Here is a 24,648-nt window from a genome sequence, read left to right as displayed (position 1 = left end):
CGCAAGTATCTCATTGCCATGGCTGATATTGAACTGCCAACAACTGCTTCTGTAGCTTTGTGTGTATAGCTATAATTTAATTTAAGAAATAAAGGATGTACTAGCACCAGGACAATTTTGGATAAAAGGCTTGATTTTTTTATTATTATAAGTTGGACTAAGTTTAAATCAATTCTGAAAATTTTAGTAAGCATATTTATTATCATTGGTCTTCTGGGAAAACGGTAGATGAATGATATGTTTTCATAGATTTCTCCAAAGCTGGTTGGTCGAAAAAAAAAACTTTTTTAAAGGAGGAGGAAGACGGAAAATGCGTGACGAAGCAGGCAAGACACTTCTAGATACGGGAGACTTTAAAGCCGTCCCTAGCGCAAAAAAGAGATCAATACTCTTATTAAACACCATTCTTATCAATTGTTTGAATTCCTTCTTAGAAAAATGCTTCTGACGACGTTCTTTTCCAATGAAAATATATTTTATCTTTTATCAATATTACTATTAAGCAAATGTCAAATTCTCGGGAATTTTTTTAATCAGCTTGATTTATGAAGCTCTTTTAGTATTGTATTGACATAAATGGCGCTCAGATGGCTTCCATCCATTTTTTGTGCTTGGAACTGGTCTATTTACATCCAGAAGAGTAATGCCAATAGTTTAAAAAATCCTTGCAAACTACAATAATTATGGTGAGAAAATAAATTGCATGTAAGATAATCGGTTTTTTATTTATGTGCGTTTTTTTTTGCAGTTATTTATATAAGTATTTCTTTTCTTTGTAAAAAAAGTAGTTTTAAGTGGATTATTTGTTTAAAACTACTTGTGGTTGATATTTATATCTTTAATACCTAAATTGAAATTTGATATCATAAATGCTACTACAAATGTTTTTTTTTCTTTTTCAAAAATAATTATCTTCCTTAAACGGGCATTGTGTTATTTTAAAATGCGTTTATGGTATATTTCATACAGTTTGAACATTTTAAATCTCTACCAACAGATCAGAACATTGATGGTTGCTCGAATAAATCTAATTATCAATTCAAAATTAAATTTTCATTTTCTGCGATTTTGATACGGTTAAATAGGTGGACTCATTTCATACTCGCAAAGCAATTCTGGAAATTAGTTTTCTGGTTTATCCAAGTTCCGTAATGTGATTAAAAAAATTCGGCGAAATTTAACATACGCTACAAAAGCGTTTGTTAAATTTCAATTTGGTCTTGAGAATTGACAGCACAGTTGTAAGCACATGTGTCTGAATAGCAGAAAATGGTAAAATGGTAACTGAAACAAAGGACTAATGCTCCCCAGGCTTTTTAAGGCGCTGCAACTGATCTTTACTTAGGGGCAACAAACTAAGAACATTTTTAAAACTTTGAAGCCATGGGAGACAAGTTTGATATATTAATATATCCTGACATTGGAACTTCAGGACTTACACTTGCATAAATAAACTAAATTTGGTTTACTAGATTTACTGGGCTACTGCCGATAATCAATCACTTTCTAATATTGGAACAATGTGTTTTGATCTGAACTCTCAAGGAAAAAGAACAGCTCTCAGCCAATGTTATCGAAAAAGGTCTCGTACTGTTACTCCGACCCTAGAATATTTATTCGTAGCTAAGTTGTATGCAACTGCAGTTTATACATGAAACGCAACAAATTTTTATGAATTTAAAAAAAAACAAAAACAATTAAATCTTTTTAAAAACCATTGAGAGAAATAAAATTTAATTCACGTTTTCTCATAAAACAACAAACAACAGAATTTAAAACATTTAATAGCTCCAGAGAGATGAAAACGACACAACAATTTACTCTCTAGAATTAGAAGGGAGAAAAAGGTCACCCATACACAAACTTTGGTGTAGTCTTGTGCTGACGACATAACTACTATGTACTTGTGAAGAAAAGCACTTGATAATACACAATGATAAAGTAGTAATAATAACACGGCTGCAACCACCACTACAGAAGTACTCAAAACGTTATTATACACTCACATATACAATAAATAAAAACCCTCCGCCCCAACTCTTCATTAAATCAGTGTAGAATGGCAAATTGTACGTTCTTGATCAAGAAAACGAAAACGTATCTATAAATGTAGCCAAAGTTTCATAGTTTTTATCTAATTGATTCTCTAAAATAACTTTTCAGGGATAGAAAAGTAACCCAAAGTAATGTATTTTGCAAAAATTAAAGGTCCAAAGTAATATCAGTGCTTTTAAGAACGTTTAAGATCAATTACATTTTGAACGTCTACTGCAAAAAGTGGTGGGTCTCATAGTATAATATCATTTTAAATTGGTTCAATTTTCTAATTTAGTGTGTACAATTATTTTTTTTTGCTTTGAAAAATCATAATAAAACGAGCAATCAACTAACCAAGTACGATATATAAAAACTATATAAAATAAATTTACTCTTCACTTGCTACAACAGTCGTCAGTTACTGAGTACTAAACGCAACCATGTCTTTTTTTGTTTGTTTTGTTTTTGTTTTTGTAAGCTGTCTATTCACTTGTTTTTCATAATTCATTTATTTTATTCATTTACTTATTATTTTGTTTTTGTTTTTTTGCTAAGTAGTACTTGCAAAATCACCCTTTTAGAGTAGTTAGTGCAGAGCATAAGCGTATAATAATTGATTGACTTATCTATTTGATATTTGTTTCTGATTCTTATGATTTAATAATCATTTTAACTATTTAGCTATCCATCATGTCGTTTGGACTGAAAGTGACATACATCACTCGATGATACTATGACGCGCTTTGATCATGTCTAAAATTTCGTTTCCAATTTTTAATTTTCGATATTTTGAAAATTACTCCAGATGTCGAAAAATTTTATTCTTACTTTTCGTCTTATATTGTCAACTTTAAACATAACTCACCATCAAAATTAAATATAATTATTTTTTAAGATTGTGTTCCCAATACCGTGCTCATACATCCATCATTTGTGGGACACAACGGTTTTTTTTTTGTTTTCAATAATTTATTAAGGTTTTAACTTTAATTTAAATGGCTTTATTTTTAACTTCCACCGACTAATTTTGGAGAAATCTATGACATACCATCCATCTACCGTTTTCCCATAAGACCAATTTTCAATCTACCTAATTTTGAAGTCATTTATTTGTTTAAATAATCGGACAACACCCATTAAAATTTTCAGAATCGATTTCATATAAAAGAAAATAAAGCTTTTTATTCAAAATTGCCTAGTCGCTCGTTCCTCCCTAATGTTCTTTCCTGAACTTTATGCTGCATCTATTGTTTTGCCTTGTTTTTCGTCTTTGTTTAACAATTTAAGCACTCTTTTTAAAGAATGATCGAAACAGTGAATCACTCTCTATACCTACCCAGCACTAAAACTAATAAACTATAATAATATTATTTATATTTATTTATTTATTTATTTACAATTTATTTTTAATTCAATGTCAATGAAATAAATATTTAATTGAAATTTATTTCAAAAATAATATAATAATATGTTTACATTTTATGAGAAAGTGGTTGTTGTGTTGTTGGTTAAAGCTGAATGCAGAATGATTTAATTATGAAGTTTTTATTCTGAATGAAGGGTTTCAATTAATTGATGTTGAATTCAATTAGTATTTTATGAGAGAATTATTCTTTCTCTACATTTATTATTTATTATTCCCTAAAGCATTTTTATATTTTATATATGTGTGTATAAATACACAGATTATGACGTGTTTTGCACATTATATGAGTGAACATTATGGGTACAAATGAAATATTTGTAGTGATTTTTTGTATTTATTTGCTCATTAGTGAATTTATATAAAATATATTTATATATGGTAACACAAGTTTTCATTAATACTTTTATATATTTAATCATTTTTAATTCGTCCAAAAATAGTTAGATCAATTAAAAGTAAAACGACCACGAAAAAGACGAAAAAAATGCGTATTCATAATAGAAAATATAAACTATACGTGGAACTAGGTATAGGAAATATTATCTTAATATATATATTTCTTGTGAGCGTGTGTATGTAATTGAACTCCTCCTAGACGGCTGGACCGATTTTGATGAAATTTTTTGTGTGTGTTCGTGGAGATTCGAGAATGGTTTAGATTTACAATTTGGTCCAGTACAACTGTTTTTGAGGGCTCCGTACCAAAAAAATGAAATTTCATTAAATGGTGGGAGCGTATATAAATCATATCACATTATGTATACTATGTGTACTATGTATTTTTAATAGTATTCAGGTATTGTCAATAGGCATTTATTAGAGCCATATGCGAGCGCAGCGAGCTCTACTATCAAAGGTCAGGCCAAAGGTCGAAGGTCAGGCCACTCCAATAAATAGGAGTTAAATTGGGGTTTAGCGGGATGGGTTTAGCGGACAGGCTAAACGTAGTATAGGTATTCATGAATTGGAGTTACGTTTTTACGGGACAACGTCCGTCGGGGCCGCTAGTTATTGTATAAACTTTGAACACGATAAAGATTTCAGCTGTAAAAAAGAATCTATCAAATGTAAAAAATGATCTATTTTTTTAAGAAATAGACCATATCAATAACTAAAATACACTATTAAAAAAAGTTATTAAATAAAAACCGACTAAATACGAAGTTTAGCACAGTTTAAGTTAGATATATCAGCTTCTATTTTCCAGTATGTTATGTTTCAAGGAAGAATCATCAATTTTAGTTGGGGATAAAGGGCCGTTTCAACCATGTTGGGTAGTGGGGTGCGGACAGGGCGTTGTATTTTAAGTCTTTGTAAATCAATCTGGCGTAATTTATCTTTTGAGGTGCCCTTCTCTACCAATTTGTCTTTTCCCCCAAGTTTTTGTCTTCAAAAATCTTCGTGGCACCCTTCTCATACAAATTAGTCTTTTTGCCCTTGTTTTTTTTGTCTTCGTTAATCTAACTGGCGCCATTTGTCTCTATTGAATGGTATGATATGCGCTTAGACTGCGCCCGAGGTTTACGCACTCCTTGCACCCCTGGGATAAGCCGGCCCTGTTAAGATCATTCCCGAAAATAAAACTAGCAACCAAATTTTAAGTATCTACCATGTAATTTTTATTATAGTGATTCAATAAAATAAATCAAACCCAAATCACTAAAACGCATCTTATAAAAAATAATTTTATGTATATGGATTTATTGGAGAGAATACAATTCTTATTGTTAGTCTAAAAGACAAATTTAAAAGAATACGTCCCAAGAACTGATAAAAAAATAGTTAAAAAATGATTCCGAGTTTGGTACGAAATTACTTTCAAGTCCGTTACATCATAATTTGCAGTGTTTTTGTATTTAGCTATAAAAACACCTCGCACAATCCTTGCGAAAAAAACTGGCTTTGGTTCAAACTTCCTGAAAAATTGGGAAGATATCTGATTTTGGAGGAAAGGTAATTTCTGCTTTATAAATTACACGAATAATAACAGCCCATACGGTGAAAAAATTTAAATTTTTCATTTCACACACATGCATTACATAAATCGTAAACTCCGTAAAAATATTGAAAGAAATAACACATAATATTCCTCGCTACTATGAAAAATTTACTTAAACCATTTCATCTTTGTTATATTCATAAAAATATCAATGTATTCAACTCTGTTTTGACTATAGAGATGGTCTACTACGTTTCAATGTGTATGATATTACAGACGACATTAATACACACATTCATGTTATATGATGTGATATATTCTATAATAATATTATGTTTATACAATATGTATAAAATATAACGAAAGCTACAATCATATTTCAAACAAAAAACAACTACACAAAAATGGGTTTTTTATTTGGTTTGAGGTTTTCTGGTCTGAAAATAACGTGCGAATCGTTTTTATTGCATACAGAGTTGCACTATATTTTCTAAAGTACAAGGTAGATCATTTTTTGTTTAGACTGTTGAAACGGGCGTGCAATTTAATTAGAAAATCGAAAGTATCATAAACATGAAAACAAAAAAATTGTTTTGCTGGAACTTTCATAAATTTTGTTCGAAAAAAAAAACAATAAATTTCATTGGTGAGGACTTTTGGGGAAAATACGAAGTTTCTTCCAATATGTCCAATATGCTTTAGTCATTTTAGTGCATAGCCAATTAGGCACTTCAAATTGGGAAATAATTTTACGTACTATGCTATATACCTACGAAGGACTTTCGATTAAATTCTGTGTTAAGTCAACTTGAAGAAAAGAAGGTTTAAGATGGACTAAGATTCTCGAATAATATTATTAAAATGGAATTATTTATCATCAGCAAAGTTGAAGAGAATTGATCATAATTGATCATCCTTTTGTTATGTGAGCCCCATTACAAAGTCTCTTGTGATAAGAAAAGTATTAATGATTTTATTATCCGCATAATTCACTCATTCTTTGAGCGCTGAAAATCGTTTCTTTCTCTGGATAACGAATAATCTGCAAACTGTAACAATTTCACCCAGTACTTTTATATTCAGTTGGCATTTTAAAATTATTTATAATATTACTGTACTCTATGTTTTATTCAAAAAAATACCAACCTAAAAAAAAAATAATACAATATTTTTATAAAAAAAATAATTTACACACACGTTTGTTGTTCGACACCAGAGAGCGAACCAAAAAAACGCGAGGCAAAACGAAAAATAAAAAATTGAAATATATGTATAATATATTTTTTTTTATACAGTGTGTTTAAATTATATTTAGACATTAACTGCATAGATATTATATTCAGTCTTTAATGTTGCTAACTTTATTTAACAATATAAAAAATAAACACCCAAAAAATATACATACAACCAAAAAAACAAAAAATACAAAACTTGAATATTTATAATATAAAGAGGAGAAAAAAAAACAAGTGAATTTCTTTTGTTTATAAAGCGTGGGTGCACACATATACATGCACAAATACACAAATCAGTAGCGTAGCTTGTTGGTCGAGTTCTATTTTTAGGCATGCGATATTTGAAAAATTTTTAAAACCCTTGACCTAAATCAGTAAATTTTCTATCATGAGATATTTAAAATTGTTATGGTTTTATTATAAAAAGCTAGCAAATTATTCATTTTCTAGTAAAGTACTATCCAGTAAAACGGCCATCTTTCCATTATTTTTTTTAGTAGTAATTTTAGCAAGTAATTATGCATTAAAAAATAATAAAACAGCAATTCAAACCTACCAAAGTCTTCCCAGCGCTTCCACTTGTTTACAAGTAACGATATCCCTTTACGACTAGGAGAAGATTTCTAGATCTAAAGCCAGAGTAACATTTGGGGACTTGGTTTTAAAAGTACAGACACTTTAGAGACTGTTGGCAAGGTTGTATTTACTCTAAGAAGGTTTTTTCGTAAAGAAGATTTTTCTTTCAAGTGACATTAAAATTATAGCCAAAAAAAAAGCAGGTTGTCAGACACCTGAAATGGCGAAATGTCCGTTATTCACAGAAATCTTCAAATGTCTGGTGGTAGAAATCCCGTTTTGCATGTGTTAACTGTTGCATGTGTTAATAAGTCAATTATTATTTTAATAAAGTAATCAATGATTTTCATCAATTTAAAGTCTGTCGCACGGTTAAATATTTTTCGGGTGCTCTAAAAGAGAAATTCTTGACTATGAGAATTTTTGTAGGGTAAACAGTTGTAAGAAATATCTTCTTATGGTTCTAGATTTGTAATAAATACGTAAGTATTCCCTGCTAGTTACGTCATTGTCCAAAATACATGATCATTACACATGAAAATTTAAACGAATACAAAACGAAGATCTTTTGTTTTATAAAAATTGCGTATAAGTCACATGCGCACATCCAGCAACTTACATCGTTATTAAGTAATACAATCATAAGAATTAAGTAACAAATTTACCAAATGTGCATGTATATGGTTGGTTTGTTTTATTTCATATGAAACGTGATTTTTGAAAGTAATGTACAATTTGTCCTATTGTTTTCTGGTTTTTATATATAAATATGTCGTTTTCTGTTGTTTGTTTATAACTAAAGGTCGTTTAAAAGTATAGTTTCAATTATTATATTCAAAATGAGATACAAATTGAAATGAATGTTAAATTGCTTGTTTAATTGTAATAAAAAAAATGTCGAAACCGTTCGTAATGCTAGTTTTTGTTTGTTTATAACGGTTTTAGCTCATGATATTCACGGACAAAGAACGAACACTTAACGATTTCTCTTATAAGAGAAATGACGAAAGTGAAGTTTTTTAAATTTATCAATACTTTGATCATGCAAATCTAACAATAAGGTATTCTACTATTTTTGAAAAAGTACTTCAAAATGTTGCCACCAAAAATTTATTTTGGAAAAATACACACTCTTTCTTGCCAAAAACTTATTTAAATTTTAACCATTTTTAAACTGTCAAAAACGCGGGCATCCAATTTGATGACGTAATATCGGTATCATTACACAAAATCACACAAATAAGTTTGACAGATATATTCATAGACGTCTGATTATAATTAATATTCCTAAATACTTATTATCTAAATATATTATACCTATCTGTCTACACTGAACTAACTGATGGTCTATGGTTTATACCGATATGACATCACAGCAAGGCTTGCCCGCGTTTTAGGTCACGTGATATATAGTTTAAAAATTACGATTTTTAATTTTAATATTTTAAAAGAAAAATGTGCTCATATGACTCGAAATCAGAATATTTAAGTATATTTTTACATAAATTTTAACTTTTTTCATAATTTATTTTTTTTGACTAACGATAATACCCTATTCTAATAAACATCCATTCTTATTAAAATTAATAATTTCAATTTTTCTTCGAAATTTTCAAAAGCTTTTACGTTTTCTTAGAGTTCTCTGGACTGTGAGAGACAAACATCCTATATTTTTTCTCAACAAGCGAATGAAATATGGATCACCTTCGCTGTGAGAACCAATAACGTAGGTATTTGACTGATTAGCTGTCTGGATTCCAATAAAAAAAATTCCCGATAAAAATCTCAACAGAGAACAACAAAATCAAACTAAACAAACAATATCGATAATCAAACAATAACAAAATAATTAAAGAATCAATTTTTTTTTGCACACAGAATAAAAAAAACGACAAAATACCGTAAAATCTACCAAGTCATTCGATTTTTATCATTATTATTTATTTATGATCGTAAAAAGTCAAATGTTTAAATACTTGATTATTGCCATCTATCTCTTTTAGTTCAGTTGTTTTTTTCTTCTTTTTTTAATGCCTTTTGTGTAAAACTGAGTAAGCATAAAATAGCCAGTTTTTCAAATTTATTATTATTTTTTTGTATTTGTGTACTACATATGTTTATGTGATAGATTGGTATCTTATATAAATATAAAACTGTCTTAAAAACGTAAGTCAGCGATCGGATATTTTGATAAATATACGATAAATTTGTATTTGTGACAATCAAATTGTTTGTTTTCTTTTTTGGTTGAAAAGAATGTTTGTTACCAACTAAATCAGATTTTAAATTAAATTCGATTCATTATTAGACAAAACACGATATGAATAAAATACAGCATCACTATATTAATAATTTGGAGCTTAGTGAAAGAAGGGAATTTGCAAGATTTAGACTTGGAGTTTGGAATTATGACAGTGCAAAGGATGTAGAAGGAAATAAAATATGTGCAATATGCAGTGAAATTGAAAGTGAGGAGCATTTGATGTTATTTTGTGAAGGATTGAGTGAGTTAAGGGCTAATTTGTAAAGTGGTAAAAATATAATTGAAATGATGGACTATAAAGAGGAACTTAAGCAAAAGGATATGGCTAGAGTTATTAAAAAAATATTAAGCGTAAGGAAGGGAAAGTTAGAGTAACAATTTGTTTAATTTTTTATTTTTTTTAAATAAATATAATGTATAATTAAATTAAAAGCTGTAAATTGATAAGTTTTAGAGTCAAATAAATAAATAATAATAATAATAATAAAATAAAGCATCCTAAACCAAAATGTTATTCGTATAGACGGAAGTTGCTCTAATCTTTCTAGATCATAACCTAAAAGACTAACTAACCACTTGGCTTTAACTTATAAAGGAACATTTTGACCACCCGTTATATTGTATTTGAGAGATATCAACGTCATATTTGAATAAGTTCAACTAATTACCAGTACATTTGACCCAAAATGCGTTTTATTTTGCGTCATATTATGAATACTAACGGTTTTATTTTAAGTATAGTATTATGATTGATTCTACATTTCTTGCTCTGAAAAGAAATCGCGATCGAAAGCTATTTAAACTTCGAATTCCTTCCTCCTTGCAGGATTTATGCTTTTAAACTGTATCTGGGACCAAATTACATAAAACAAATTATTGGAAAATGGTATAATAAAGAGCCTTAGTAATTTAGAATCAAATTTATTATAAAATAAATCGTGGCTGATACTACAGAAAAAAACGTGACTGACACTACCGTCACTTTGAATCGCCAAATATAGTTGTATTTTGAATTTAAAAGAAATCTTTGAACTTAATATTACAGGCCACAAGATAGGAACTTCAAAACTGCTTTAAAGAAATAAAAATGTACTAAAATGTTATTTTTTAGAATAATAGGGAATGGACAATTATTACAATTATATTGCATATTTGATCGAGCTTTGACCAGATTAAATGTCAACATTCCAAAATAGGGTTCGGACAGTAGAAAAATTACATATGTATTATATTTGTTTGTAACAATTTGATATCTTAAGACCTACCGGAATTTTGACACCATACGACAAATATTTTGAATTTAACACTTCGCACACAATCGAAATTTTAATTAACAAAGAAGATACCTTTTTTTCATTAATTTAATTTCAAAATTATTTGTGGTATGGAGTATAGATCATATTCAATACAAAATCAATATATTATCGATAAATATATTTAAAAAGTTGACTTCAGAACAAAAAAAGATTTATTTTCTCTTATTCTCTTGAATTCAAATGATAAATGATCATTGCCTTCCTCAAAAAATTTTAATTTTTTTTTCAATTTTCTGAGAGGGTCTTATTATTATTGTTCATATTTAATTTTTTGTAAAAAAAAAGTAATTTTTGGATTTAGTAATGTGATAAAAATGTATATATCCTTTTGTGTAGACTTGTTTTTGAAAAACAAATGACTTTTTTTCAAGAATATTTCAAGAATTTTGTTTTTTGGGTTATTGTCAAAAGTGTCAAAAACAATTATTAATTTCTTTTGTATTGTGTAAAGTGACTCTTACAAAATAATTATTATTGCAATTACATTTTTTTTTTTTGGGTTCAATAATATTTAACCGCAAATTGGATAACACCAATTTTACTAAAATAAAAATTCTACCTATGATAACTGATTTAAAAATAATTTTGTTTACCTCATATCGAAAGGATTGTTGAAAGTTTTCTGTTGTAGCCATTTACTTTACCAGAATCACGGAACCAATCAATTAAAAATTTGCTTTTAATTGGATAAGAAAATATTAGCTAATGTCAAAATGGGACAGAATCACTTAATTTGACTAGAAAAATTCCTATGGTACTAGAACACACCAAGACACGAGAATCGTATCTTATTTTAGGGTTCAATACCGAATAAAGTAAAAATAATGCATTTTTTAAACTATGGTGTCTTGAATATATAAAAAATGTCAAAATTAAAGACAGTAGGCACATGCTACTAACTACCTTATTTCGAAACTGGCATAAAAAATCACCTCGTATGGTTTCATATTAAAAGAGCAGCTAATATATTTTGCAATCGATTTTTATTGCATTTAAAAGAATCATATATATATAATTTTTGTTTTTGCGTAATGATTGACTGAACAATAAATTATGCCATGTTTATTGTTTAAAAAAATATAAACAAATTTATTTAAACAACATTTATTGTTTTCAATTATTATTGTTTAATGCCATCTTAATTGATGAACAATTAGTTTTGTTTACAAGGTATAACGGTTGTTTGATTTCTGAAGAAGATTCTATTGTTTTACAAGTGACTTTATTTGGTGACTATTATCGTCAGGACCGATAATGCCACTTTCCAAGTTTGCTTTTTTGTTCTCGGCGAAAATATAGTTCTCAATCGAGAACTATGAGTAAGAACTTACTTATGTGCTGCTTAGATTTAGATACATTTTTGACATAAATATATCAATTGAAGTAATTGATAAAGCAAACGCCAGAGGCGCTAAATTGGACCGCAAATAATTTTGTGAGATTAAATTAAAAGTTTTTTTAATTCTTTTGAAAAAATTTGTAAGGTTTGTTTCGAAAAGAGGGACATGATTTGGGAGCCTTGGGGTACCGCTCCGATTGGGGCACTTCCATGGTAACTCTACTGTAGTTTTGGGCCTGATTATCGTAATTTTTTCATTGAAATAAAAAATTAAAGAATTCAGAAGTTTAAAACCAGGTTTCTTCGGAATTTTTTATCCACTATCTGACCGAAAATCCCTGATAGTCTAAGAACTAAAACGTTAAGAAAAACTTGTTTTTAAGATTGCTGGATTTTGAATTTTTCATTCTTATTAAAACAGGTAAAGAGATGAAGTACGTCTAGAATCTTCTGTTCTTGTACTTCACTCCAAGTAAATTGAGTACTCTCCAAAACGTTGCCAGTTTTCGTACCATGAGCATGAACTCAAAGCCCTTGTTTGGTTAAAACGGGACTGTTTCTATGAGAAAATTAAATGGAATTAATGAATTTTCATTTAAAATCAAATCAGATTTATACAATTTAACTATAAAAGATCTGTGTTTAACATGTTTACATGGAATTTACAACAAATTCATTGGAATTGAGATCATTGTTTATATCATCGTCCTCATGCATACCTAGTTCTCTATAAACTTTACTTTTCATTACAATAACGTGTGTCTGCTGACGATTACACACCGTACGAATACAATGACTGGTCTTGAAAGTTTATATATTTCATTTCAACTTACCAACATCGTCCTTGTTACCAACCGTCCGTCAGTCTATCTATCCTCCGACCGCCCTCTTTTTCTTATTTTCACTAGAATTTCCTTGTGTGTTTATTTCTTCCTGGTAATGGCATGGAAAGAGAGGCAGTATAATATGCTACTGCACAAGGTAGGTATACCTACATCCAAGGTGGTATTGAACATATTAAACAGACAGAGGCGACAGGCATTACTAGTTCTAAGGCTCGTATATAAGGCACTATAATATAGTTCTTAACAACGTCAACATCGTCGTCGTAAGATATATAATTTTGTGAATGAAAGGGAGTGTGTCTCTTGTTACGTACGACAAGGGAATCAGAGGCAAACCCAATGTATTGGTGTGTACATGTATGTGTTGTCGGTTGCCTATCTACCTACACGAAAATGTACTGTCTGTTTCATTTAAGAAATTAGGGTATACCAAATAAGGTCGTATTAGTTTGGAATGTATTTCGCAACTCACAGACTTCGTAGTGCAACTAACAGAATGCTTTCAATATTACTTTAAGTTAAGCAGTTTATTATAGCATCAAGTCACACAAAGATACGGATAAAACAAGATGTTAGGTAATTTTTGAGTAAACAAAACAGGTTTTGATCAAATTAACTGGAGTCATTCGAACCAGCTTATTTGGGAAAGTTTGAATGTTTTTGGTGTTTTAACAAGTCAAAAAAATTTAAGTGTTTATTTAGGAATTCTATTGAATCACTTATAGATTAGATTTGAACTAGGTTTAGAAAATCTTTTGTCCTGTCGTTTGAATTATTGTTCCTCCTTAGCTTTAAAGGTGATCCGGAATCTCTATAGCTTAAATAAACTAAGTGTTGCCACGACGTGTTGCCTCGGATAATCCTGGACAACACTTCTTTTTTTTTTTTTACTTGAGTGAAAATTAGTCTATCCCAAGTGATGGTGTCGTTTGAGAAAAAAGCTCTCGAATTACAGTTTTCTCGTCTTCATGGCAAAATCACTTTACCAAAACTTTTACCCATTTATTTCTTATAAAATTTCTATTGATATTTCTTAACATTATTTTGATGATTGCTTCAAATGAACTGAATCATCCAGTATTATAATAATAATGTAACTTTCCAAAGGAGCTTTTAAACATCTGTAGATGACATTTGAAGATCGCGAAGCTTATGCTTTGCAAAATGTTCTACCAAGGACATCAAACATTACACACGTTTATATATTTAAACGCATGCGTATATATAATTGTCAAATATAATTTATTTTAGATAATTGTTAGAAACAAGACAATTTTGGAAAAATTAAACACAATAAAAGGAAACTAGGGTTTTTTAAATAAAACAAGGAAAAGCTCAAATAAATGTTGCAAAATCCAAATTTTTGACTTCAAAATATAATATTTGCTTATTTTTATAAAATTTCACCACAAATATTAAATAAAATAAAATATTAATTGATGCGCATTTAATGATGAAAGTTGCAATAGTAATCTAATAATCTTAAGTGATAAAAAATTTTAAAGAATTATGGAAAACTGACATATTATGATTCTGTTTGTTCATTTTATGGCAATTTTCACTCAATTTTACACAAATTACTTCCAGTCAAAAAACTTGGCTAATTGGACTGGAATTTGAGAAGGAATTTCAAAGAGAAAAGTAACTTTAAAATATCTATTGGCAAAATCAATATTGAAGAAATTTGAAACATGTATAAAATGCGTCATGCAGTCAATATGAAAGCCCCGAGAAGGCTTAAATTTAAAAAAAGAGAATTGATTATAATAGTGGGCTTTTTTTTAAAAGACAGTTCATGCATACATTTGAACATTATGGTTGCAAATTACTATGGTTTCTTAATATTCATCTATTTAATTCATCTTAATATCTATTTATTCAGAAACCCAATTTTCATCAGCCCTCCACCATATTTGCAAAAATATTTTTATTGCCAAATGTCTAGAGGTTAAAATCAATAAATTAATTTAAAGCTTGTTTCTTTCACATATTATGAAGCTAATGAAGATGTTTCGAAACACTAACCTCAAATAAAAATCAGCTACACCTATCTTAAAACATTTATGATTATTTAACGCCTATTTAAATCTTAATATAAAAATAATTTGAGCCTAAAATATATATATCATTCATATAAATATTTTAATATAACTCATATATTTATAAATGATACAATAAAAACGATTTAATATTATGATCCCTTCGCAAAGCGTCCATATATCATTGCCTTGTTTGAGAGTTGGTCTTTCTTTCAAATAATTGGGTAGAGTATTGTACCTTAAACCACCAAGCAGGCAGAATTTACTTAATAGAGTGCAAGCAACCGAGATAATGGTTTATGTTTGCTTTCAATTAATTGCAATTATCCAGGGAAATTTTTAATAAAAGGTTTGATAACTTGATATCAAGTTGGGCTAAGCCTAGATCAATTCTGAAAATTTAGGGGGTTGCCCGATTATTTAAATGAATAAATGACTTCAAAAGAAGCATATTTAACATTGGTTTTATGGTAAAACGGTAAATGGATGAAATGTTTTCATAGATTTATCCAAAAATAGTCAGTGGAAATTAAAATAAAAAAACTATTTAAATTTAAGTTAAAACTTTATTAAATTATTGGAAACAAAAAAAAGACGTTGTGGCTAACTAATTGAGGTGTAAGAGCACGGTTGCGGGGACAAAATATATATTTTCAATTTTGATGGTGGATTTTGTTATAACTTGACAATATAAGACGAAAAGTAAGAATAAAATTTTTCAATATCTGGAGTTTCAAAATGTCGAAAATTGAAAATTTTGTTTAATTATTTTGCTTTCAATATTTCGAAAACCAAGGCTAGATATCGAAAAATTGTATTCTTATTTTTCGTTTACATTCATGAAGTTATTAAAATTCAATATCAAAGTTGAAAATAAGGTACAAATAATTTCAACCACAAGTCTAAACTTGCCTTGACGCTTGTACTGCCTTAAGCCTATTATAAGTACGTTTTTATTTGGCCTTTGTTATTGATCGAATATCTTCTCTAATAATTTGTTACAGTTGCTTGAACGATTTGTTTTTCAGCTAAACTAAGGTAGTCGCTCGTACTACCTTAATTAGGCTGTGATTCATTACAATTGTTAATCGTACTTAATAAGAAATAAGGAGCGACTATTTTTATAGTTAAGAAAACTAAATGAATGAAAATTGTGATCCAAGGTACAACACCCTCCTATATGGTCCTCTCCAAAAACTATCATAGCATACACAGATTATTATAAATTGTCATTTTTTCCACTCTTCACACACACATTCAATGACTGTGTGGTTATAACCTTTGGTGTACGTACGAAAAAAAGGGAACACACAAAAAAATACTCTCTGCTCTTCTAGTTCTATTATTATGATTATTTTATTTATATATAAATATTAAACTATATGGGTTTGTTTAGTTCAGTTTAGGTTCAACAAGAATACAAAAAAAGAGTATTTTTTTCTGGTGTCATTGTTATAGTCAAAGTTGGCAATACTATTTAATGAGCATGGAAATAAACTGAACCATGTAAGGTTCATATTCATGCAGTACAAATTTGGGAAAATTCAGTGCAGTCTATCAGGACTCCTAACGACATACAAATTTCGAAGAAATTAGTTTTTGCAAGTTTAAATCGTTTAAAAAAACAATAGTGGTCTATGGAGTACCATAAAAAAAAGAGTTATTTTTGAGCAGAATCATGTAGATAACTATGGTTTGAGCGTCTTATCACAGCTCTTTTCTAAGCTTTTAGTTTTGGCATGGCAAAATGATTTTCCAATACACATTTAAATAAACAGCATATGAACAGACCTTGCTTGATGAATCTATATGAATCTGTACTAGCGCAAGGATCCATGAAATGAGTGTTGAATTTCTAGTCTCTTTAACTCAAATTCTCTATACTCGGAATGTTTTGACAGTCCGAAAAAAAACCGGTAGCATGATGACAAATGTTCTTCGAAGTTGAGCAAGGAATTATATCCTTCTTTTGGCAGTTAGAAAAAAAGAGGACAGTACTATGAAGAGTTTTTTATTGTTGTACATGACTGTTTTTGCGACCAAACAACTTTTTTCGAAAAAGCAGGTTTTTTAACGTTTTTAAGATGCTCCAAAGTTTCTTGATATGTTTCGCTCACTTTCTGAACATTTCATTTGATAGCTCCTAAAATCTTAATTATGTTAAGATCGCCAATACAATTAATCGGCCACCATTTTTTAAAAGATTATCTAAACCTTCTATTGAGAGAAATTGTGGAAAAATATTTCCGAACGAGGATTGAACCACAACCTCTGGCAATCTGGACCAGTGATATAAACAAGTGAGATTTCATTCAAAGATGATAAATTTTACCTACGGAGTATCTTACACAGATTATATTGTTTTGAAAACTGTTTATAGGTACTCTTTTTGTTACTCTATCTTTATTTTATAGACTTTTTGTAATTTTTTTTTATTTTTATTTTTGGGGCTCATAAATTATAACTTCTTTGCTTTATTTGTGTATGTGTTCATCTAACTTGGTTATGGATTGTTGATTTTTATTTCAGTGGCGTGGAAAAGTTTTTTTTTTTTTTGCATTTTCTCATTCTTTTGATTCGTACAAACTTCATACTAATAATTCAAAAAAAGTTATATTGTTATTTATAGTTTCTGCTAAACTGAAGTCTACAATATCGATAACAATCAGCAAAAAAAACTCGAAGTAGATTTTCTGCTTGGAATTTTGGCTTTTTGGTTAAAAAAAAGGCTTTCATATGTCTGTTTCTCGTACTATATCAGACAAAAGAAAATATCTGAAGCACGAACATAGATAAACTCCATGAATTTGAGTCACGGTATAAACTTCAATTTCTACTGTTTTTAAACTTATCTTAACTTATCGTTCAATCAAAACTAAGTAAAAAAATTACCGTGTAGGGTTTAGTAGGCTTTATTTCAGAAGATACTTTATAATTTACAAACTTATCGTGGAGTTTATGAAATTGCGTATGCTGACCGGTCAAAACGATTAGAGACGCTACTGATATTTTTCTCAAATAATAAGAATTAAACAAAAAATCCTAAAAACGTTTTGTAAACTATTTCTACATTTTATTATCATATTATTTTTTTCAAAAAAAATTACAACTAGAGAAAGTCAAGGATAAGCGGTTAAAAACTGTAAGTAAGATATATAACATGATTATCCCGTTATCCTGTCAGATCCATATTAACAACAATACTCGGTCTAGTAGCAGAGACAAATGTGACAAACACAAAACTATTATAAAAACCATAAAAAAAATTTCAAAAAAATTCTCTGTTATATAATAATAGGTCCTTGACAATAAATAATCATATATATAAAAAAAGTTTTATCCTTTATTGTCATATTATATAAAATTTTTAAGGATTAAATATTTATGCGATTTTAAGACGGATAGAGTTATCCAACTATAAATAATAAAACCGATAGTATTAAATGAAATTTATAGTCAAAATATTATTAGCGTTGTTGCACACACAACAAAGTGTGAAAAGGTGGTGTAATAAGCGAACGAGAGGGGTTTAATTTTAAATTAGGTAAAACAGGGGGTGGAATCTTATTTACACGAAAAGCGAGTTTACAAATAAAATATTTATAATAGTTAAAAAAAAAAAATTATCGACGCTGGTCTGGAAAGCAGGAGATTGTGGGTTCGATCCTTATTCGAGTGTACTTTTCTACACATCATTAATTGGTGTCAAAATTCTAAAATTGTATCATAAGACATTATTATAAGTTGTTATTATAAGAAAAAAAAATTCGTCTTTCATTTTCATAGAAAAATGTTAAGGGTTAAATATTTATATTTCTTAATCCTCCAAGGTTAGAAACCCTCCAAAAAGCGTTTATAGCCAACTACGATACGGTGACTAGGAAAAAGAACGATTTAGCAATGGTTTTTTTGCTACGTAAATAGGTATGCATATGCGATTTATAAAGCACTTTTAATTAAAAACAAAAATTTAAAATTTTTTATTTCGAATGGTATTAAATCAAATTTACAGTCAAAATATTGTAAGCGTTAAAAGAGCAGACATTTCTTCTATTAAAATTGCCCGATCTATACAATTTACGCTTTTATGAGTGTGAAAAGGTGGTGTAACGAGGCAAAGGGTTAAATTTTAAATTAGGTAAAGGGGGCGGAAACATATTTACACGAACACACAGTCTTGATTTGATTGTCTGATAAAACTTAAATATATAAAAATTTTCTATTTTAATTTATCACAGCATGAATTTAAATTTTAACAATGTGAATAGTTAGTTTTTTATTATTATCAATAATTATCATTAATTATTTTAAAATTTATTCATTTTGAAAATTAATAAAATAAAAAAAATAAAAAATTAATAATAATATTAGAAATAAATATTTTTTTGCAGCAGATGGTTTAGAAATTTGTGTTTTTTTCAATTAATATTCTAATTTAACACGTAATTAACACAAATATTAATTATAATAATTATTAATAAATATAATTTTAATATTTTTTCTTTACCTGCTCGTGCTAAATTCTAACTAAATGTTTTTTGGAGATTTTATTCTAAGAATTAAAAAAAATTTAGTTTCTAAGGACAACGCAGTAAAAACAAGTGAAAACAAACAATTGACTGAATTAATTGTTGAAATACCATGTATAGACAGTGTTGCTTACTCTACCACATTACACATACATACACGTCACACATACATAACTGATATTCCGATATAATAAATACTATACAATTTAGACCTAACAGTGATGTTTACGAAAAAATGTTTCAACAAAAGTTGGTTATTTTTTTATAAGAAATATTTTTTATATTTAAACTTTTGTTCTATCTCTAACGGTTTACAAGATGGGTCCTACGGACCCAAGACCCAATTGACCTATGTTGCTCATTTACGAACTCGACCTAACTTTTTACGTCCTGAGTACGCTGTAAATTCATTTCATTCAATTTCAGCTTGATATCTTTTTTCGTTTTTGAGTTATCGAGTTGACAGACGGACGGACAACCGAAAATGGACTAATTGGGCGATTTTATGAACACCTATACAAAAATTTTGTTCGTACCATCAATATTTTTAAGCGTTACAAACTTGGGACTAAACTTAGTATATCTTGCATATTACATATATGCATGGTTTTTTGTACTCCGTTTCGAAACACAAAAGACAAGCAAGTTAATGATGGACTAAAAAATAGAAAAAATTTTCTTTCCTTTAAGAAAGTTTAACGGTGCTAAGAAATGATTCCAACATCCTTATTGACACGCTTTTATTTTTTATATGAAGTTTTGCTTTTTCCAAATATTTTTTGGGAGTGGAAGCTTGAAGAAGGGATAGGAAAATATATGTGAAATTTGAGACAGTAAAATTTGCGAATTTATTGATCAAATTAACAAAAAAATTCACAATATTACCAACCCAGTATAACATAATTTTTTTTAAGTATTATAAAATGATAAATGAATTTTGTACACGAAACAGCTGACTATATTCTTATCGACTTTTATGCGAGGGACGAACAACGCCATTAAGTATATATTTTTTTGAATCAAGATCATTTTTTTAATTAATTATTCATTAGTTAGTTATTAATTAGGTTTCTTATCATTTTTTGTTGTTTTATTTTTGTGATAATAGAAACCATTATGTTAAAAAAATCATTTAAATTCATTAATAAAAATTATTTTACAATGTTTTTAGCGTTCCGTTTCAAATTAATTAAGATTTGTATCGCCAACTACCAGGAGAATTTGTTAGTAGCAAGTATTAAATTCGAAATCCTCCAGGTTGCTGTCTTTCCAAGCATTCCATTAAGAATTACACAGTAAAAAAAATACCTACAGGATTGTAGAAATCCGTTAACTTGGCTTATGGTGTTCTTATAGCAAGTAAATATTTCTTGAGTCAACGATTTTAATACTTTATTCAAGAAAATAAGTAGGTATTTGAATGTTTAAAAATTTCCTTGAACTAGGAATTTTTTTACAATATATTCTTAGCAAAAAAGAAGCAAAATCAATCTCGTATAATTATTCAGCAAACGTTTGTTAAGAATTAAATCTTATTTCTTTGTGTTTAAAATTTTGAATCTTTTGAAAAGAACTAGGTTTATTTTTTGCTGATATGTCTGGTGATTGCCTTTATGGGCAGCAAATCTCGTATAGCAAGTGTGAAATATTTTTTAGTTTAATTCTAAATTACTTCGATAAACTTTAAAAATCATAATAAATGTGTGTATTTACTTAACGACTTTATGAAGGAGGTACAATCGTTACTCAACACTTTTTTTTCTTCCGATAGTTTAAAATAAGATGGGTAATTTACGAGAGAAAGTTTCATAATGAAAAAAAAAAGTATCAATTTCGTAACCCACAAAATAAAATTTGTAAGAATTATTATATTATATGGTTATATTGTGTACGAGAGTAACCTTCAAATATTGTTACTAATATCTTTATTATTCTTATTTGCTTAAACGGAAACAGATGTGTTTCATCTTAACTTTTTGAAAAGTATCAAAATTTTTTTATTTCCTTTTAAAAATATACTTCAATAAGTTTTTTTGGCTTTGCATTTACTTTTTGTATTTGAGTTGAGTTCTTGTATTGTATATTGTAATATATACAAAGGCTATAATTATTTTGCTAATTATTCCCAAAATTAGCACTAATTTCTAGTTAAAAAAATCAATCGTTTTCTGTTACAATGTTATTTAACGCTAGGCTATTTTATATGATGCTTGTAACAGACCACAGGCTCTTGTTCTGAATCAATTTTTCTAACACATGGAACTGATATTTATGTTTCAAACAAAGGCTTTGTTTTCTATCTCTAACGGCATACAACATGGCTCCTACAAACAGAAGACCCAATTGACCTATGTTATCTCATTTACGAATCCAATCTCACTTTTTACATTTTGAGCACGCTATAAAAATTTTAGATAAAGATTTTGATACCTCTTTCCGTTTTTTTCGTATCATCAATATTTCTAAGCGTTACAAACTTGGGACTGAAATTAGTATCTTGATATATGTTTTATATAAAAAAAATTGAAGTTAATTATATACAAAGTTTTTCCAAGTTTTCACAAAAGGATACAATATTTTTTCAAGAGAAAATTACTTTTTGGTCTATCTCAGATCAAAAAAGCACATTGTTTTGATATGAAGGACAAACAAACCCACACAATAATCAATAAGTGCTCATTAGAGTATTTTTGTAATAATTTAATTTTTAAGTTTTCTTCACAATTTTGCAAAAAAAACTAATTAATTTTTTTTTCTATTTTTACAGGCGAGAAACCATTCAAATGTGAATATGACGGTTGTGATCGACGTTTTGCCAATAGTTCCGATCGTAAAAAACATTCACATGTTCATACATCAGACAAACCATACAATTGTCGTGTTAACGGATGTGACAAAAGTTATACGCATCCAAGTAGTTTACGTAAGCATATGAAAGTACACGGGTGTGGTACAGGAACCACCGGAACGAATGGCACCACAAATGGTAGTGGCACAACAATAACTAGTGAGAATAATAATAAATCACCTACTGCACTCTCAAATCATCCGTACGATAGTGATGGTGATGAATCGAATAGTTCGAGTGGTACAGGAAGTATCAGTGTGGCAACAAATGGTGATACAACATCACCGAATTCAACGACAACACCAACACTTAGCCAACAACAGCAACAAGTGATGACCAATGGACATAATTTAAATCAAATACCAAATTACTTAAATAATAACAATTTAGTGACGTCATCGTTAGGTACAACAACGAATTTAAGTGATTGGTATAATAATGGTGGGGGTGGTGGTGCAGGTATGCCTACACCGCCACCTTTATCAAATGAACCACCACAACATCATCAACCAACGCATCCGCATCATCATCAACCAACGCATCCGCATCATCAGTCACATCCGCAACATCATTCCCCTCCAGCGCCTGCCGCTCCTACAACTATGATGAATCATCATCATTTAAATTCACATTATCATCATTTTAATCCGCATCATCACCATCATCATTTAATGCATCATCATCATCATACAGGAGCGGCAACAGCATACTGAGATCTGCCCCCCGCACCGCAATCACCCCAAACATCGGCAACAGCTCCACAAACATTGTTAACAAATCATCATCATTCGTCACATCATTGGCGAATTTAATAAAGTGCTGTGAAATTCTTTTAGGCCATTTTTTTAAAGTTTAATTTTCATCTGAAGACAATCTGAGGTTTTTTCGATTTGAAAATTTGGTTAATCGTTTTTATTTTTTCAATTGTAATAACAGATTTTTTAAATATTTTCAAAATTCGACTTTTGCAGATTCCTCAATAAAATTAAAGATAATCTACTTAAATCAGAATAGTTAAAGCTCAGTACTGAAAAAATTACATAAAAATTTGATTTTTAAACAAAAATTTCCACACCACCGATCCATAAAAAATATTCCAAAAAACTTTTACGCGGGGACAAATCACTTTTATTGACAATATTTAAATGAAAAATTTAAAGAAACTTTCTGCAAAAAACACGGTATACGGTATCCTATACTATTTCCTTTAAAATATTATTAAAACCATTTTTGAGATTCCAAAAGACTTTAAACTTAGGTCTATTGAGTTTATTTTATATTTAAGGATGTACGAGCGCCAGGGCAAGTTTGAATAAAAGGCTTGACTTTTTTTAAATATCAAGTTGGACTAAGTTTAAAAATTGTATTCCTATTTTTCATCTACATTCATGAAGCTATAATAAAATTCATCATCATAGTTGAAAATAATTTGCAAATAATTTCAACCACAAGTCAAAACTTGCCTTGGCCCTTGTACTACCTTATGCCGACTTTAGGTGCATTTAGCCTTTACTATTGATATTCACGAAGAGAGAATTACAGATTACAGGTCTGCATGGACAAAACGGATATCATAAGTCTCTTGCTTGGGTCCTACACCATGAAAATGAATTTTGAATCTGCAAAAGTCAAATTTCTTAAATGTATAATTTACAAAATATTAAAAAAATTTAGTAAAAGTATGATTACATTTTATTTCACCAAAAACAATAGATATTTTGAACACTATTTTCGCGGGGCGGGGATCAAATAAGCTAATAATTAATTTTAATAAATTAATTTAAAATAAAAAAATTTATTATATAAAAAAAATTTGTATAATTCTATATATAGTAATTATAATTCTGTAAAAAATAATTATTTATGTAAAAATATTGTAAAAAAATTTTCACCAAAAAACAAAAAAATTATAAATGCTACTAAATTTGTTCACAATTATTAGAGAAAAACTTTGTGTGCGAAGTGCTTCGTTTTTTTGTTAAAAAATTTTTTTCTGGAATAAATAATATTTTTAAAAATAATATAGTCCATACAAAACTTGGAATTTAATTTAGTTACAAAAAATCAATTGTATTATATTATAAATAAATTTCTTAAAAAATATTTTTCATTAAAAGTAAATTAAATTTCAAATTTGATTTTTCCAAAAAGTATTATATATTTCACTAAAAAAATTAAAAGTTAAGCCCGTGGTGAATCGTCCGAGTAATTAAATTAAAAACAAATAATTTAATAGAAAATTTTGGTCGGCTTACC

General features: G+C 28.6%; 1 protein-coding gene across 1 annotated transcript in view; it reads left to right on the top strand.

The window, feature by feature from the left end:
- LOC123298636 (zinc finger protein ZIC 1) overlaps positions 1-24,137 on the top strand; it is a 55,161-nt gene extending 31,024 nt beyond the window's left edge. Inside the window, exon 2 of the mRNA XM_044880730.1 lies at positions 22,312-24,137. Within this exon, the coding sequence (XP_044736665.1) occupies positions 22,312-23,105 (794 nt within the window). The 3' untranslated portion in view covers positions 23,106-24,137. The remainder of the gene's footprint in view (positions 1-22,311) is intronic.
- The last annotated feature ends 511 nt before the right edge of the window (positions 24,138-24,648 follow it).

This window comes from Chrysoperla carnea, chromosome 1 (assembly GCF_905475395.1).
Source record: "Chrysoperla carnea chromosome 1, inChrCarn1.1, whole genome shotgun sequence".
NCBI classification, from domain to species: Eukaryota; Metazoa; Arthropoda; class Insecta; order Neuroptera; family Chrysopidae; genus Chrysoperla; species Chrysoperla carnea.
The sequence above is the reverse complement of the archived record's forward strand: the minus strand, read 5'-3'. Positions and strand labels throughout refer to the sequence as shown.